The sequence below is a fragment of the Ursus americanus genome, chromosome 18 (genome assembly GCF_024610735.1).
Source record: "Ursus americanus isolate L20-20 chromosome 18, mUrsAme1.1.p, whole genome shotgun sequence".
Lineage (NCBI taxonomy): Eukaryota > Metazoa > Chordata > Mammalia > Carnivora > Ursidae > Ursus > Ursus americanus.
In genome coordinates, this window is record NC_142144.1 from 8,010,086 (window position 1) to 8,025,766 (window position 15,681).

Here is a 15,681-nt window from a genome sequence, read left to right on the forward strand (position 1 = left end):
GTGCACATTCTGGGGACTCCTGCTCACTCAGCATTCGCTGAGCACTGCAGGGGGCGGGCACCCGCAACCTGTGTAAACAGGCCCAAGAAGGCGTGGCTCCCTGGATGAGGTTACAGGGCAACCCCCCCCGACACACACACACACACACACACAGCTGGTGGGGATGGTTGCCTCATCCAAGGGTGAGTGAAAACAGGCCTACTGGGTGGGATGGCAGCCAGTCACCTCGGGGGGCGTTGGCTTCCCTGGTGCCAGCCTGTCCATGGTGGCCAGAGGCTGAGGGCTGGGCAACAAGGGCCAAGGTGAGGAACTGCAGGAGCCTTGGGGCTGGAGACCAGACTTTCAACTCCAGTCTTGCTGTGGTTCTTGGCAAGTCATTACACTCAGTCTCAGGCTCCATCTATAAAAGTGGGGCTGGGCGGTCATCAAAGTCCTTCTTCCTGGGCCTAGCGAGGAGCCTGGGCGATTCGCAAAACGCTGTGCCCTGTGTGTCCCTGCCTGCCCAGGTCTCAGTCTCCCTCGGCTGAGCTGAGCCCAGGTTTGGGGCAGAGGGAGAGAGCCATCAGAGCTCCCGGGGAGTCAGGGGTGGGGGCTGAGACTGGGAAGAGGCCCCAGCTCTTGCCTGGAAAGCAAGACTTGAAAGGGGCCTTTGTCCCATCCCATCCCACAGGACTGAGGGTCCCAATCAGGGAAATGGGCACAGGGGTACAGGGCTCTCTGCCACTCTAGGACCAGGCCCTGCATCCAGCATTGCACCTGGGGTGAGCACTTAGTGCCCCCTGGTGGCCACTGGCCTGCACCAGGGTCCATCAGGTTTCTTACTGAACGCATGGGGAAAGGAGTCTAGAAGGCTGGCCAGGATCACCGATAGCTGGAGGCAGAGCCCAGGTGCCCCAAAGACCCACCTCTAGCCCAAAGCAAGCTGCCCTTGGTTCAAAACCATCTGCCTGAACATACATGATAAATGTGCAGCTCTAAGCAAGTGCAAGGGGCCTGGCTCCTTTCGACGGTGCCGTGAACACCCCGCACATGGCATGGGTTTAGGAGTCCAGACGCTGCCGGGCTCCAGTGCCGGCACCGCCATGTCCCAGCTCACAGGCCCTGGGTGCTCGGCTCTTCTCCGGGAGAGCAGGGAGTGCACAGCGCCACCCCCCCACCCCCCCCACACCCTGCTCCGGCTCTCTCCATGGCCTTCTCGGAGCCCCGGCTGTCTGTGCACCCGTGATGAGGGCAGATTTGCACAACTTGGCATTTGGGAATGCTTCTACCCCCCCACCCCCACCCCCCGCGCCGGGTTCCACCAGGCCCCAGTGAGGACTCAAGGATCAGGCCGGAGGTGGATTTATTCACATTCCTGCTTCGGGTGGGCAAAGCCCAGGGCCCGCCTGTGAGCTGCTCGGGGGCGGGTGGGATGCTTAGAGGTGCAGACCTGGAGAGCGGAGGGGCCCACGTGGCTTGTGGCACAAGGCCTGCCCTCAGCACACACTCGCACGCCAGCCTGAGGCCAGCCCGCCGCAGTCTGTGGCGGACACCACACCCCAGCACCGCCCCTGGGCCAGGGCCCACCCGCACTCCTGCCACCCCACCGAGGGGGACGGCACTGTCGGCACTGTCCGTTACCCTGATGAGGACACCGAGGCTCCCAGAGCGCAGTGACCTGCTGCGGTCAGACCGCTGGGCAGTGGCAGAGGCCGGACACTCAGTCCTGTGCTCCGATGGCAGCACAGTTGCTTCTCCAAATCCCCCAGGCCATCCTCCCACTGGGAGTCCCCTGTTCCTCCAGGAGCAGGGGCGTCACGGGCCAGGAACACTCCGTCCCCCTCCCTCCCCCGCCCAGTGTGCTTGGCAAGGAAGGGCGGGGGCAGCTCCCAGGCTGTGAGTGAGGGACCCAGGGCGGAGGGGAGCCGTACTAGTCTGTCGGAGCGGGGTGGGGGTGGGGGTGGCGGGCCTGCAGGGGGGTGGTGGGCCGGGGCGGCGGGTGGCCGGGCTCAGCTGCTGTGGTAAAGCCGCAGGCGCTGCGTGATCTCCCGGCGGCACAGCGGGCAGGTGCGCAGGGGCTGGCAGCACTGGTGGCAGCAGCAGACGTGGCCGCAGTTGAGGAAGATCATCTGGGCCTGAGGAGAGACAGGGGGAGCGTCTGGGTCCTGCCCCTGCCTGTTCTCGGCAACGGGCCAGCGGAGCCCCCCGGACCTCTCGTCATCCTCTACCTTAAGAATCATGGTCATTACACAGCATCCGAACGCACAGAGGTGTCCCGCGACCCCCTATCGTGGACCCTCCGTGCCCTCACAGCTGCCCAGGAGGCCAGGGCGCGTCTCACCCGGCTTTCTGCGCACGGACCAGCCCCTCCGTCTAGGAAGGACTGCGACAGCGCGGAGCAGAAGCCACGTAAGCATATGCTCGCGCCTCGCTTCAGCACTTCCTCCCTTTAGGCCTCATCCTAAGTAAATAACCAAGGATGTGCTTCCAGCTCCGTCCGGGCCGTCTGTGCAGCGCTGCCCGGGGCACAAACTGGAAGCCACCCCTGGGGCCCAGAGCAGGGGGTTTGGTTACAGTTACAACCAGCCTGTCCCTCTGCATCACGGCGTCCCGGGGCTTAGTAAAGACCCTGGAGGAATTCAACCGCCAACTCGGTAGCTTCTTTCCAGGAGGATCCCGTGGTGGGGGGAGGGGAGGGTTTTTATTCTATACGCTATACTGTTTCATTTGTATAATAAGCATTGATTTTGTTATGGTTTCTAAATATATACATTTTATAGTTTGAGAGAGAGTGGGGAGGAGGGCAGAGGGAGAGAGTCTTAAGCAGACTCTGTGCTGAGCGTGGAGCCTGACCCGGGGCTCGACCCCACGACCCTGAGATTGGGACCTGGGCCAAAACCAAATCAGATGCTTAATCAACTGCCACCCAGACGCCCCTAACTTTGTTATAGATTTTAAAAGATGGTTTTTTAAAAGTCTCTTTAGAAAAAACTGTGCTGTTGATATTTAATGACTTGGGAAATTTTCCTTCATTAAGTAGGGAGAAAAAAACCTCTTTTGAAAGAAAGTCCCAGAAAATGATATTAGCATTGCTCATATTTGGGTCATGGGATCACGGTAATTTCCTGTATTTTTTGCTTTCCTGTAGTTCCCAAAATTTCTAATGGATACAGTCTACTTCTACCACTAGAAACAAGTGTTTAGAAATAACACACATGCCTGGAAAGGCTCAGGATGGGCCCAGGATGGGCGCAGGCCAGGCCCGCAGGCGGGGGCTGGGGCTGCTGCGTCGGACTTACCTCCCGTTCCAGGCACACGACACATTCTGAGGTCGGCAGCTCCAGCTCTGCCGGAGGAGCGGACGGGCTCACAGACTCAGGAAGCTCCTCCGGGGCAGTGGGCTCCTCCGGGGCCCCAAGGACCTCACCCTTGGGTGGGTTCAGCAGCTCTGTGGGGAACAGAGGGATAGGCTGAGCCAGGGTCATGCCCCCATGATCCCAACCCCTAAGGGGTCCCCCGGCTCTGCCTGCCATGAGTGGGGCACTCGGATCCCACAGGAGGGGTAAGGGCGCCCTTATTTCTCTTTTCTGAGCCTCGTTCCCCCATCTGTAAGACAGGAGTGCGGACTCGCTGGCAGGGGAGGCCACGGTGCTGGTTAACTGGGGGCTTCTAAGCCCTGACCGATCCCTGGATCCTTCACAGCGAACCTGCAGAGGGCTTGTCACTTTCAGAAACCAGCAGCCACTTGCTTAAGACTTCAGGGCCACCTGGTGGTGGAGCCGTGGGGCAGGAGCCCTTCGTTAGGGGCTCCCGGTGGGGGGGGGGGGGAGGGATGGAGGGCTGTGCTCACAGCTCACAGGAGACCACCCGGGAGCAGGGAGAGGAATGAGAAGGCCCCCAGGCTGCCCCCTCACCCCTGCCCCCGCTCTGCCCGGTGCCCTGCCCGGCGCCCAACAGCAGCACGTCAGAATCAGCCCTTACAAAACGTAGTCTCTTTCACTATCATGCAACATACACCAGCATCCCTGAGTCCTCTCCATCCCAGATGCCCATCCTGATCTCGGTTCAGCTTTTTCCAATTATGAGTTTTTATAACTGGAAAAACCAGAAGTTTTTTCTTAAAGGCTGTTGCAACAGTAGACTCTCTGAGGTACCCCAGTGCCCCCAAACCATCGCTGTGAAGGGGCTCTTCTGTATTTAACGTGACACCAAGTGAGTTCTGGGAGCAGGAAGAGGACATTAGGAAAAGGACTGAAGGTCTCCCGCCCCTTCTGCAGCTGAGAAGGAGCCGTCCCACCCGGCCTCCCTGCAGCTGGACAGCTCAGGAAGATGCTGGAAGCAGCCTCCATGGGGAAGGAGCTGCTGGTCCCTCTGGCTTCTGCTAGCCCTAGGGATTTTTTTTTTTGGAGACGGTGGGAGGCAGCCATCACCTGAGGGGCTCAGAGTGAAGGGCACCTTTGTTTGCCAGGAGGGGGACCCCAACTCCTGATGCCAAACTTATCCAGACCTCCAGTCTGACAGCAGGAAGGTGTCAGCAATGGAGAACATCTGGAAGGGCAGGAAGGTGTCTCTTTCATACACTACTTGATATTAAAGGACTATTAGTTTAATGCATTTTTTAGGTTGGGTCAATGTCCCCGGAATAAAATTGGCTGAAAGCTGGAGCCTGTGGACATCATGACGCTGCCACTGGCCCAGACACCCGGGGACCCGGGACTTTCTCCCTGCTGGTAGCAGAGCTCTTGCCGCAGCCCTGCAATCTGGTCTGGCAACCCCACCTTTGGTCTCTGCCCTGAACAGCCCCTGCCTGAGACCGGCAATGCCGTGGCCTTGCTCTCTCCTTCCATCCTTGTTCGACTCCCTTCCCTTCTCAAGGCCCCTCGGCCTCTTCTCAAGGGAGGCATTAAGCCCAGTGGTTCAGCCACCTGCCAGCAGTGTGATGTTATGGGAGATACGCTGACGTCTCTCTGCCTGTTTCCTCCTCGCTCAAACGAGAACAGCAGCACCCACCTCACAGTGCTGACTCGACATGGGGCATGTGAAGCGGCTGGTGAGCCCGGCGCCTGGACGGTGCTCTGCACACGTGAGCCCTGCCTCCCACGTCCACTCCTACGTCAGCCATAGCACCTAGGTCTCCCCGGGCCTCCAGGCAGGTTACGACCTGCCTTTACCCCTCTGCACGGCATCGCAAACATCTTTCCACATCCACGCCACAGGCCTGCCCCAGGCACGGTGTCAGGCACTGGGTATGGCTGGTTTCTCCTTCTATTCCAAGGGTCCATGGTATGTGGTTCCCAGTGTCTGTACCGCAGGTTTAGGGAAGGTTCTAGGACAGGGCACCAGGGGGCCCCTCTACTTCTACATGGAAACTTCTCCCTCTCTCTTCCCCCTCCTCCCCCTGCCCCCATTTTTGTGGCGTGTTTTTTCCATTTGGAAATCCTGTTCCTTTAGAGGGAACCTTAAGGACTGGTAGAGGCTAGACCCGGCCCTTAGTTCTCATCCTGAAACGTAAACAGGTGACCCCCCCACCCCCCAGAGCACAATCCACAAGTGAGGTTGGGGCCTCTGCTTAGGAGATGCCCCATACTGGTACCTGGCTGGATCCTGGCTGCATCCAGCAGCTCCTGGACCCTTCGCAGGATCTCGTGCTGCAGGCCAGCTTCCAAGACGCCCACCTACAGCCGTTCAAGGGAAAGCAAGTTAGGCCTGGGCTGGGTGGGAGCTCCCTACTCAGCGCAGAGCCACCAGGACCGCCTCCCTGCCTGGCTTCTGGCACCTTCACCTGGAAATGCGGAGGCCTGGGCCCCCGGGTCACCATGAGGCAATGCAGCACCACAGCTGTGAAGGGGACCAGGGGGCGGGGGGGGGGGGAAACCGAGGCCCCAAAGGGAACAAACTCCAGTAAGAGCCACAGTTTAGCACGTGCTTGCCCTAGCTGGGGCAGGGACTGCGCTGACAGCTTCCCCTGCGAGACCGCACGTCGCCCCCACAACAGGTGAGTCAGGACCCACGGTCAGGTTCACAGGACCAGGCCGAGCTGCTGAGAAGGGCAGTGCTGGAATCACACAGACCCGCGGTGACACAGCCCCTGTGTAGTCCTTTTGAGCCTCCGTTTTTGGGTCAAGGACAGGCAACATGACAGCGGTGAAGAGCATGGCCTCTGGGACCAGACCACCCATGCTCGAGGCCCGACTGTGCTGTGTGACCTCGGGCGAGTTACCACCTTGCCGTGTCTCCACTTCCTCATCTGACAAATGACAAGGATGACACTTGTCTACCTGGGCTGTGTGTGTGTGGGGGGGGGGGGGCTTCAAGGGGTTAGCATGGGAAAGCCCTCAGAACAGCGCCTGGGACTGACAAGTGCCACGGGGATGTTGGCAGTCCTTACTAATCGGCTCTTTCGAAGAGTCAACGAACTAACGCAACGCGGAGCTCAGCTCCTACCCACAAGGTCACCAGGCTCGGGCAGTGCCGCCATTACGAGGTTTGTAGAGCCAGGGTGCGGGGGGCGGGGGGGGGCAGGGCCGGACCAGACAACCTCCAAGGACTTGTCTTGAGCCTACAACGTGAAGGTCTAATCTGAGTGGGTGGGGTAGCCTGGGGTCAGGCAGACGGCGTGCGGGGTACACCCAGGGGGTGACGAGGTGGGTGTTCTGGCCGTCTAGAAGCATGGGGGCCCCGGAACATCTGCTCATGGCAGACCACACCCAGAGTGGCAGGAGAGCGAGCCGACGATGGATCGGACGGTGGCCTCATTCAGCCCTCCACCTCCCCCGAGCAGCTGCCGCCTCCCACCTTGGCCAGGTCTGCAGGGCTCATGCGGCTCAGCGTGTCCAGTGAGATGCGGTGGTGGGCGAAGAGGGGCAGGTAGTGCTCCGCCGACAGATCCACCAGGAGGGCCGCCAGCTGGCGCTCCAGGCCTTCCTCCTGCAGGACGGACCCAGGGGAGAAGCTGACTGCACCGCAAACACCGCCCCGTTATTTACGATGGCAAAGGCTCTGAACGCATTTAATGGAATATATAAAACGTTTCCTCGGAACTTTTCCTACAAAAATGCATATGTGAGCACACAGATAAAGGCGCAAGGAAGTTCACTGCCAGTCTACCTGTAAACTTGAAAGTGGTAAGCGATCAGGTGCCCATCGAGCGGGGCTGTTTAAATCAATGAGGGTTCATCCAGGTACTAAATACTATGCAGTTGTCTGAAAACAATCAGGAGATCTATTGTGTATACGGCTAGAGAACTGCCCGTCACTATTAAGAGAAAAAAACAGTTTGCAAAATAGTATGTATGGTAGGACTCCGTTTTTACTAAAGGAACAAAAACTGGGGCACCTCGGTGGCTCAGTGGTTAAGCGTCTGCCTTTGGCTCAGGTCATGATCCCAGGGTCCTGGGATCGAGCCCCGCATCGGGCTCCCTGCTCAGCAGGCAGCCTGCTTCTCTCTCTCCCACTCACCCTGCTTGTGTTCCCCCTCTTGTTGTGTCTGTCAAATAAATAAAAATCTTAAAAAAAAACCAAAACCAAAACCAAAGTGTGTTTGTGCGTGCATGTGGGCGCATGCCTGTGTAGGCGCGTGCATGTGTGCGTGTGCCTGTGTGTGTGTGCATGCATGCCTGTGCGCGTGCGCATGGTGGAGGGGAGGGGACCACATCCGTCCCGCCCACAGCAGGTGTTTGCAGGCGGCCCCTGTTGCCCACCCGAGCCGGCGTGCACACAGACTCTGCCCCACACAGCAGTGCAGCTGTCTTCCTCTCACCAGAAGGAAGGCACCCTCTCTCTCTTTTCTGTCCCTGCCATGGCCTAGCACAGGACCTGGCACACTAGTCACCGGAAATACGAACAGCACTGAGCTGGAAGGATCAAGCAGCCGGGCACCGAGGTGCGGGAGGCTCTCCGAAACGGTGGGGGCCGACAGTCCTTACCTGCAGCTTCAAGGACAAGGGTTTCTGGTTCAACAGCCGTTGATACTGAATCAGCCAGTAATTTTCTTGCTTGGTTTCGCTTTTGGCTTCTAACTCTGTCTGCCAAGGACGAAGCAGGCGGCGTTAGTCATAAGCCAGTAAACGAAAACCATAATGACAGCGACGATTGTGAACGAGGCTCTGGGCCGGTGGAGGACGCTGGGTATTCTACAAAGAACTTTCCCAGCCACCGCCGTCTCACCACGTACACGACTGAGCCGCGGAAGGCAGGAAGTGCCTCTACCCCCCGTTTCCCGCCGCCAACAGTCTCAGCCAGGCACACCTCGGGGGGTACCCCTGGGCTTTGGATGCCTGCCACCAGGCTCTGCGGGCCCCTCCTTGGGCTCACGCGCCGGTGACAGGCAGGGAAAGAAATAGGATTCTAAGGACAATATGAGCTTCTGGAGTGCGCTTTACCCTCCGACAAAGCTGGAGAAGGACAGACATGCTACTGAAACGGACCCCTTCGCTCTGCCATGAACAAGTAGCCACCGAGCGCCGCTCTGGACCACCACGGCTGCAGGTGCCAGGCCAGCGCCACGAACAAATGCTCTGAACGGCAAGAGCCGCAGCTCACGTTTTCGGAGCGCTACGCATGCCGGTGCCATTTTCCTTAATTCGCTGGCTCTCGAGGGGTGTGTACCGTCTTGTCTACAAGGCACACCCGAGCAGCTATAAATACGCATCGCTGTGTTCAGAAAACACGTCAAGACGTTAGCAGTAGAGAACTCTCGGAAGTGAGAGTCTTTTCCTTTGTACGTTCCATTTTTTGCTTCGTGAGCCACTACTACTGAGTAACAAAAATGCTTCTGCGAATGGCGAGTGTGTTTAGGGAAAGCGAACCCATGGGCGATGTGGAACGCAGAAGCCAAGCGCACCAGAATTTCCCGGAGCTCTTCCTCTCGTCGCGCCTTTTCCTTGAGCAGCTGCCGGAGCAGGGAGCTCAGGGCCCAGCGCTGCTCCGAGATCATCTCCTGCAACACAAGACCATGCCCGGTGCCGCTGGAAGCTCGCGGCTCTGGAGCCAGGAGTCCCCCCAGGGGATGGCAGGATCCCCCCAACTCGTTTCTAAGCCGGCAGCCGGGACCCCACAGTGGGCCCAACTCAACTAGGCAGAGGGTTGGGGGACGGAGCCGAGGGGTCTCTGTGCCTGGCATCCCCTCCCCGTCTTCTCCCCGTGGAGGTCAGGCCGGGGTGGGCTCTAGTGACTGATGACAATGGAATGGTAAGAAACAGCAAACAAAGGAAGTGACAAGCCACAGGCACACGACTGCAATCTCACGGACTACAGAGCATGTGGGCGGAAGCACAGGCGGGGGAGGGTTGGCGTGTAACCCCACACAGGTCTGGAAGGTTCTACCCAGACGGAAGCACGTGCAAACCAGAGTGAAGTCCTCACTTGTGTCTGTGTTCCACTCGTTTCTTACTCTCAGAAACCCATGGAGGCCCCAAAGTGGGAGCCCCACAAGCTCTGATGGGCAGGAGACTCGGGCACCTGCCAAGCACGGTGGCTACATCTTCTCTGAGAGCTCCCCGCCCCCTCATCTCTGAAGACTGCGGCAGGGCTCACAAAGGGCTTTGCATCGACTAGCTTGCCCCAGCGTGATGGCCCTAGGACACAGGCTGGGCCTGGAAGATGATTTCCTTTTATGGAGGGGAGAAACGAAAGCCTAGGAGGGGAAGGGACCTGTCTTAGGTCACACAGCATATCTGTGGCAGACCTGAGACCAGGACTGTAGACCTCGGCACACTTTCACTGAGAAGCCATGAGACAATTCAAGACTTCTCCGCTGAGAACAGACACAACACAGGAACAGGGACAGACAGAAGGCACTGCTCAGAAGCCTGATGTGGGGCGCAGGTCCTCACACACCATTGATCCCTAGGCTTTTGGACATTTGGGCAGAGGTGAGGGCAGGGCAAGGTCTAGCCCTCTTCCCCTGCCTGCCCAGGTCACACAGCATGACTACAAAGGACAAAGCCCAGGTTCAGGACACACAGTCCAGAACGCCACCTGCTGGTCCCTACTGCCCCATGCTCTACAAGCAGGACACCCAGGCTGGAGTTCCCAGAGAAGCCACCTGCAGGGAGTGACACAGTAACAGCTTGGCCCTCTCCTCCAGACATCCTTGGGACACCAAGAAAGCTCCTTCCCCAGAGGAGGTCAGCCCGTGAGTTGAACCAGCACCCCAGAAGCATGGTTTAAAGAGACAGGGAGCTCAGCAGTGACCCTGCTTCAAAACAAAGAAGATGCAGAGATGGAGATGGGCCCGGGTGAGCCTTGGCAATGAAACCCTCCTTCCTCTGACCCTCCTGCAGAGCAACAGGCTGCCCCGACCCTAACCTCACGGCTACAGAGGAGCCTGCCTGCGGGGGAGCAGCTGCGGGGAGGGAGGCGGGGCGGAGGGCAGGCCGGGAGCCCTACATACCTGCAGTGCCTCTGTGTCCAGGGCCTTCCTCTTTACCTCCAGCTGTGTCAGCTGCAATAACTCAGTTTCTATTAACTTAATCTAGACAGAAGACGAAACAGGGGTTTTTATTCACATTAACCAAGGTTCAAGTCTGTGCTGCTCTCTGAAGGCCAAGTGGGGCCTAAGAAACCTTTCGGGGGGGGGGGTCAGGAATGAAGGGGACCTGGGTGCCTTGGGAACCCCCTCACTGAGGCATTAAAAGAGTTAAGTTGTTTCAGGGCCCCAAGTGCTTGAGGGGCGCAGGGGGGCCTGTCTTCGAGGGCCCATCCCAGAGAGGCTAACGGTTAATGGAATGGAGATGGGCCTGCCCTTAAGGTTCAGGCCAGAGTGCAGAACGGACATGTGTCCTCGCTGAGCCTTGCACTTGCCCGAGTGTCTTGCTTCCTTTAACTGCAGTCACAGAGGAGAGCAGAGGGTAATGGAGTGACTAAGAATAATGATGGTAGCAGCTGATGCTTCCAGAACATTCTGTGTGCAAGGCTTGTGCTGTGTACTTTATCTATGTCATGGCATCAAGTCTCCCCTGGTTATTAGGAGGTATTATTGTCTCCATTTTACAGATGAGGAAACGGGGCCTCAGAGAGTTTAAGTTATTTGTTCAAGGACACAGAGCAGGTTGGTGAGGGAGCCCCTTCCCGGGACTCTCCCTGCTTGGGGTCTGAAGGGGAAAGCTGGCCAGCTGGGTCAGAACCACCCACAGGGAAGATGCCTGGGGGTCAGACCCCACAGCCAGTGACTTCTCCACCCTGAGCCTGTGACCCTGTGGCCCTCGCCCCTAAGTTGCTAGAGCCCCACCAACCCCTGGTCAGAGGAATGAGCTTCATGTCCGGCAAGGTGGGATTGAAATTAAAGAGGGAAATAAAAAGGTAAGTTGGTTTTGGCCAAAAAAAGAGAAAATAACAAAGAAAAAAAATAAACATGCAAAAATGTAAAATTCAAAGTGTGCCGAGTAGGATGCGATGAGCATTCCCGCAGCCTGAAAGCTCCCTCTGTCTCCAGCCCACGCGCCCTCGACCCACCTGCCCCCCGGAAAGCCCTGAGGGTCCAACAGAGCCCACGGGGCAGAGGTCAGCCCGCAGGTCAGCACCAGAGCCCAGACCACAGCACAGCTCCCTCCAGGTGAGGTGGCCCCTCGGGGACAGCAGGAACCCCCTGCCTGCCCAGTGGGACACCCCATGGGCCCCAGCTCCTCAGTCTGAGCTGATGGGCGGCCGGGGTGGAGCTGACTGCATTTCCCCAGTGCGGGGTTCCCACCTGGGGCACGGTGGATACAGAGGCTACCCAGGGGCATCCTGAGAAGCAGCAGAACCGGTTACACGGCAGGGATGGCGCAGGGTGCGGATGGATGGAGAGTCTGGGAAAGCACGCAGGAAGGGGTCGGTGGGGGCCGCGCCCCCAGCCCTCACCTGGTTCCTGATCTGCCGGTGCATCAGGTCTTTCTTCACCTGGAGAGCCTCGAACGCGGCCTTCTGCATGGCACTCTGAAACAGAGATCACCGGCTGCTCGGCAGGGGCAGGGGCAGGGGCCGGGGCCTCGCGTGCCCAGGGGCCCGGGCCAGGGCCCAACACAGACTCCGCTCAGAAGCACCTTCACGGCGGACTTCTCTGTCTCATTGAGGGAATGTAACTCTTCAGCTCACTTGTTCACATGTTGGAAATTATACCTGTGAAAGGCTCACCAGTGCTGGATGCTACGTGCACTGAATTTCCACAACCCACGCGTGGATGATTTCACGGCCCCGTTTCGTGGGGAAGGTGAGGGGCTGCCAGAGGTGCGCCGTTCGGAAGCAAGCAGCCGAAAGGCCCCTGGCGCTGTCCTGGGGGCTCCACCTCCATCGAGAGATCACCACGTCCTGCCCCTAAGTCCTTGTGCCACATGGCACGGGGAGTGGGTGCCCGCCAGGAAAGCGGGGGATGCTTCTAGATCTCAATGACCAGAAAACCACCACCCTCTCCTCTTCCCTGCCCCCTCTCCTGCGGGTCTGCACAGTTCTAAACATACGAAGCACCTTGGGTCTTGGACGCTAAGGGCAGGGCTCTGTGCAGACTTCCAACGCTCTGCTCAGGCTGCCTGTGCCCATCTTGAGCCCCCGCCCTCGCACCCCGGGCAAGGGCTCACCTCCTGCAGGATCTGGCTGATGGCTTTGTTCTGATCCATCTGCTGCCATGACAGAATCTGCTGGAACCGCTCATCCATTTCGGCCATGCTGCCAGAAAGACAGCAAATTAATTCACTCTCTGAATGTTCTCGGAGCATCTACCAAGAGCCAGGAACCTCAGAGATCAAGATACACCATGTACTTATTCAATAATAATACCCAAGCCGTACCTGCTGGGGGCTACATCCTGGGCTGGGCACAGACATGGAGTTGGTCTTAGAAGGAAGGTGACAGAGTCGGCGTGTCTGGGTCCTCTCGTCCACCCCTCCATCAGAATCCCCTCTACAATGACCTCGAAGCGGTAGCCTGGCTTCTGCCCTCCCACCTCCACCAACAAGGAGCTCATGACAGCCCAGGTGGGCCACTTGGGCCGAGAAAGCTCTCCTTCTGGGACAATAACATCCATGCCCCACCCAACAGCCCCAGTACTTCCCACCCTGGCCTCAGATCTGCTCTTAGCCCCCAGAACAAGTCTAGGGATTTTGCCACAAAAACCCAAACCCGGAAGCCCCACATACGTCCTTAGTTCGGCATCATCTCGGTTTTGAGTTTGTTTCGTAATAACAGCTGTTATTTATTGGACCCTTTTGCGGCAAACACCATGCTCATTAAATCCTCCAACAACTCCAGGGGCAGGTACTTTGACTTATTCCCATTTTTCTCATAAGAAAATTGAGGCTCAGAAGGGAAATGGACTGGCCCCACACTTCACAGTTACTAACAGAAGAAGGAGGACCCGAGTCCAGGTCTGTCTGCCGCCGGAGCCCACGCTCCTAAGCTCGATGTTCTACCACCGGGAAAGGAAGAAATCCCCACACCGTGAGGGCACAGGGAGGCCGGCAGCTGTGCCAGAGCCACCTCGACAGGGGGAACCCCAGGGCAGCCAGTGCTCCGGGCCCGTCTCCTGAGCACCAGGGGCTCTTCTCCACTGGCTGTGTCGACGCGTGTGGCTCTGTCGGCAGACTAACCCACAGCAACGCCGTGAACTTGGCCGGCCAGACCAGAGCTGCCACAGTGCGAAAGCAAGCTATCATCGCCCCCTCCAGGGCACGCCGCTCTCACTCCCGATCTGTAGGCCCTCGGAGGTCGAGGAGCACACCACGGTCAAGAGCATGCCCCCACCCTGCCTGGGTTTGAACCCTGGCTCTGCCACCTGCTGGCTGGGTTTCCTTGGGTGTGTCATACAGTCTCTCTGAGCCTGAGCTGTGGTGGCAAAACGGGGCGAATGAGACAGCGCCTCGCAGTCAGTAAGCCAACACACACCTCCCGGCCGAGTGCCTGGCTCACAAGGCATGCATGAGAAGTGGGAGTGACTGCTGTCACTCTACCAGAGCCTGACTCAATCGTGAGGTCCAGCTAGAGAAGTCGTGGAGAGCCGTCACCACGCGTCCCTGATGCACGGCCGAGGCTGGGGTGGGGACTGCAGTGCCCAGGGCTCACCCCACGGTCCTGGGCCCTGGGCCAGCGCCCCCAACTCAGGAAGCCTCTCCTTACCTTACCTGGAACAGGTCTGCTGGACCAAGCTCTGCCTCTGAGACTCGTAGGCCATCTGGATGAGCCGGTTCTTACAGCTCTCCGTCAGCATCTGCTGCATCGCGGCTGAGGAAACATGGGGGTGGGGCTGAGAAAGGGGCACCGCTCCTGGGGGCCTCGTGGGGGTTCACCTCATCACCCCCCTCACAGTCACCCTTAAAAAACACTTTTTCTAAAAAAAGATTTGAGAGAGAGAGAAAGTGAGAGAGTGCACGCACAAGCAAGAGGAGAGGGAGAGAGGATCTCAAGCAGACTTCCTGCAGAGCACGGAGCCCGATGCCGGACTCGATCTCACCACCCAGAGATCAGGACCTGAGCTGAAACCAGGAGTCTGCCACTCAACCGACTGTGCCACCCAGGCACCACCCCCCCATCCAAAATTTTAAACTATGGAAGGAACTTAAGCTTGAAAAGGCTAATCGTAAAATACCCAGCAGCATGCACACAAAATCTCTTATAATCTAATCTTCTCGTAAATTTTTAATGTATATTTATGGATTTTTAAAAAATTGAAAGAATTGAAAGCAGACAACCGAACAGATATTCATATGCCCACGTTCGCAGCAGCGTTATTCACAAAAACCAAAAGGTAGAAACAACCCAAGTGTTCACTGACAGATGAACAACACGTGGTGTATACGCACGTGAAATATTACTCAGCCTTCAAAAAGCAAAGTTCCGCCACCTGCGACAACACGTTCTGCTGAAAGAAGCCTGTCGTGAAATGACAAAGGCTGTAGGATTCCACTTACACGGGGTGCTAGTGTCGCCAGATTCAGAGACAGGACGTGGAATGGGGTTTCTACATGGGCCGGGGAGGGGGCTGGAGCATGTGTGTTTATGAAGTTCTGGAGCCGGACGGCGTTGGGGGCTGCTTGGCAATGCGGATGTGGGCCGTGCCGCAGAATCATACCATTACAAGTGGTTAAAATGGCAAAGTTTAGGTGATGTGTTTTACTACAATGAAAAAAATTACGATGTGACCACACTAAACACAGCACTTCTCACTTTTTGTGACCACTGGCCCACGTGCACGTGGCCGTGTGAGACACTGGCTGCGGGGTACTGCAGGGCACAGATCACCAAAGTTTATCTAGATAATCTGTTTGGGGGCATTTGGTCTCTTTTGTAATTATTAAATGATAAACGTCCTTGCGCAATTTGATTATTTCTTAAGATTAATTTTAAGAGAAGCAGGCTCTCCACTGAACAGGGAGCCCAATGAGGGGCTCGATCCCAGGACCCTGAGATCATGACCTGAGCTGACGGCAGACGCTTCACCGACTGAGCCACCCAGGCGTCCCCAGAGTACGGTTTTAAGGCCGTAATGGGAGTTACCCTTTCTGCCCTCCAGAAAGATCCCGCTGGTTCACACTCCCTTGGCCAGGGCAAAGGACGGCCTGATACCATACGTCCTCAACAAGGCTTACTACCTTCTCTTGACTTTGTGCTGTTTTTATGGAAAATTTTTTTAGTTGTAAAAACAATACATGCTCGTTTTTAAAAAGCTAAGCGATAAGGAAGTTCGAAAAGGTGAAAACAAAAGTCCCCAGTACTGACACTATTTCTGATCAG

The 15,681-nt window shown here is 57.5% G+C and overlaps 1 protein-coding gene across 4 annotated transcripts in view; it reads right to left on the bottom strand.

Annotated features, from left to right (window-relative positions):
• Positions 1–1,325: 1,325 nt before the first annotated feature.
• Positions 1,326–15,681, bottom strand: part of LRSAM1 (leucine rich repeat and sterile alpha motif containing 1) — a 37,852-nt gene continuing 23,496 nt past the window's right edge. For 3 of the 4 annotated variants that reach the window (XM_087869356.1, XM_045771061.2, XM_045771062.2), the window contains 10 exons: positions 14,073–14,172; positions 12,534–12,621; positions 11,821–11,895; positions 10,373–10,453; positions 8,822–8,917; positions 7,905–8,003; positions 6,775–6,906; positions 5,573–5,654; positions 3,279–3,427; positions 1,326–2,114 (listed from right to left, as the gene is read on the bottom strand). In XM_087869356.1, coding sequence (XP_087725482.1) covers positions 1,989–2,114; positions 3,279–3,427; positions 5,573–5,654; positions 6,775–6,906; positions 7,905–8,003; positions 8,822–8,917; positions 10,373–10,453; positions 11,821–11,895; positions 12,534–12,621; positions 14,073–14,172 — 1,028 coding nt within the window. In that variant the 3' untranslated portion in view covers positions 1,326–1,988. The remainder of the gene's footprint in view (positions 2,115–3,278; positions 3,428–5,572; positions 5,655–6,774; positions 6,907–7,904; positions 8,004–8,821; positions 8,918–10,372; positions 10,454–11,820; positions 11,896–12,533; positions 12,622–14,072; positions 14,173–15,681) is intronic. The other variant, XM_087869357.1, reaches the window with a different exon arrangement.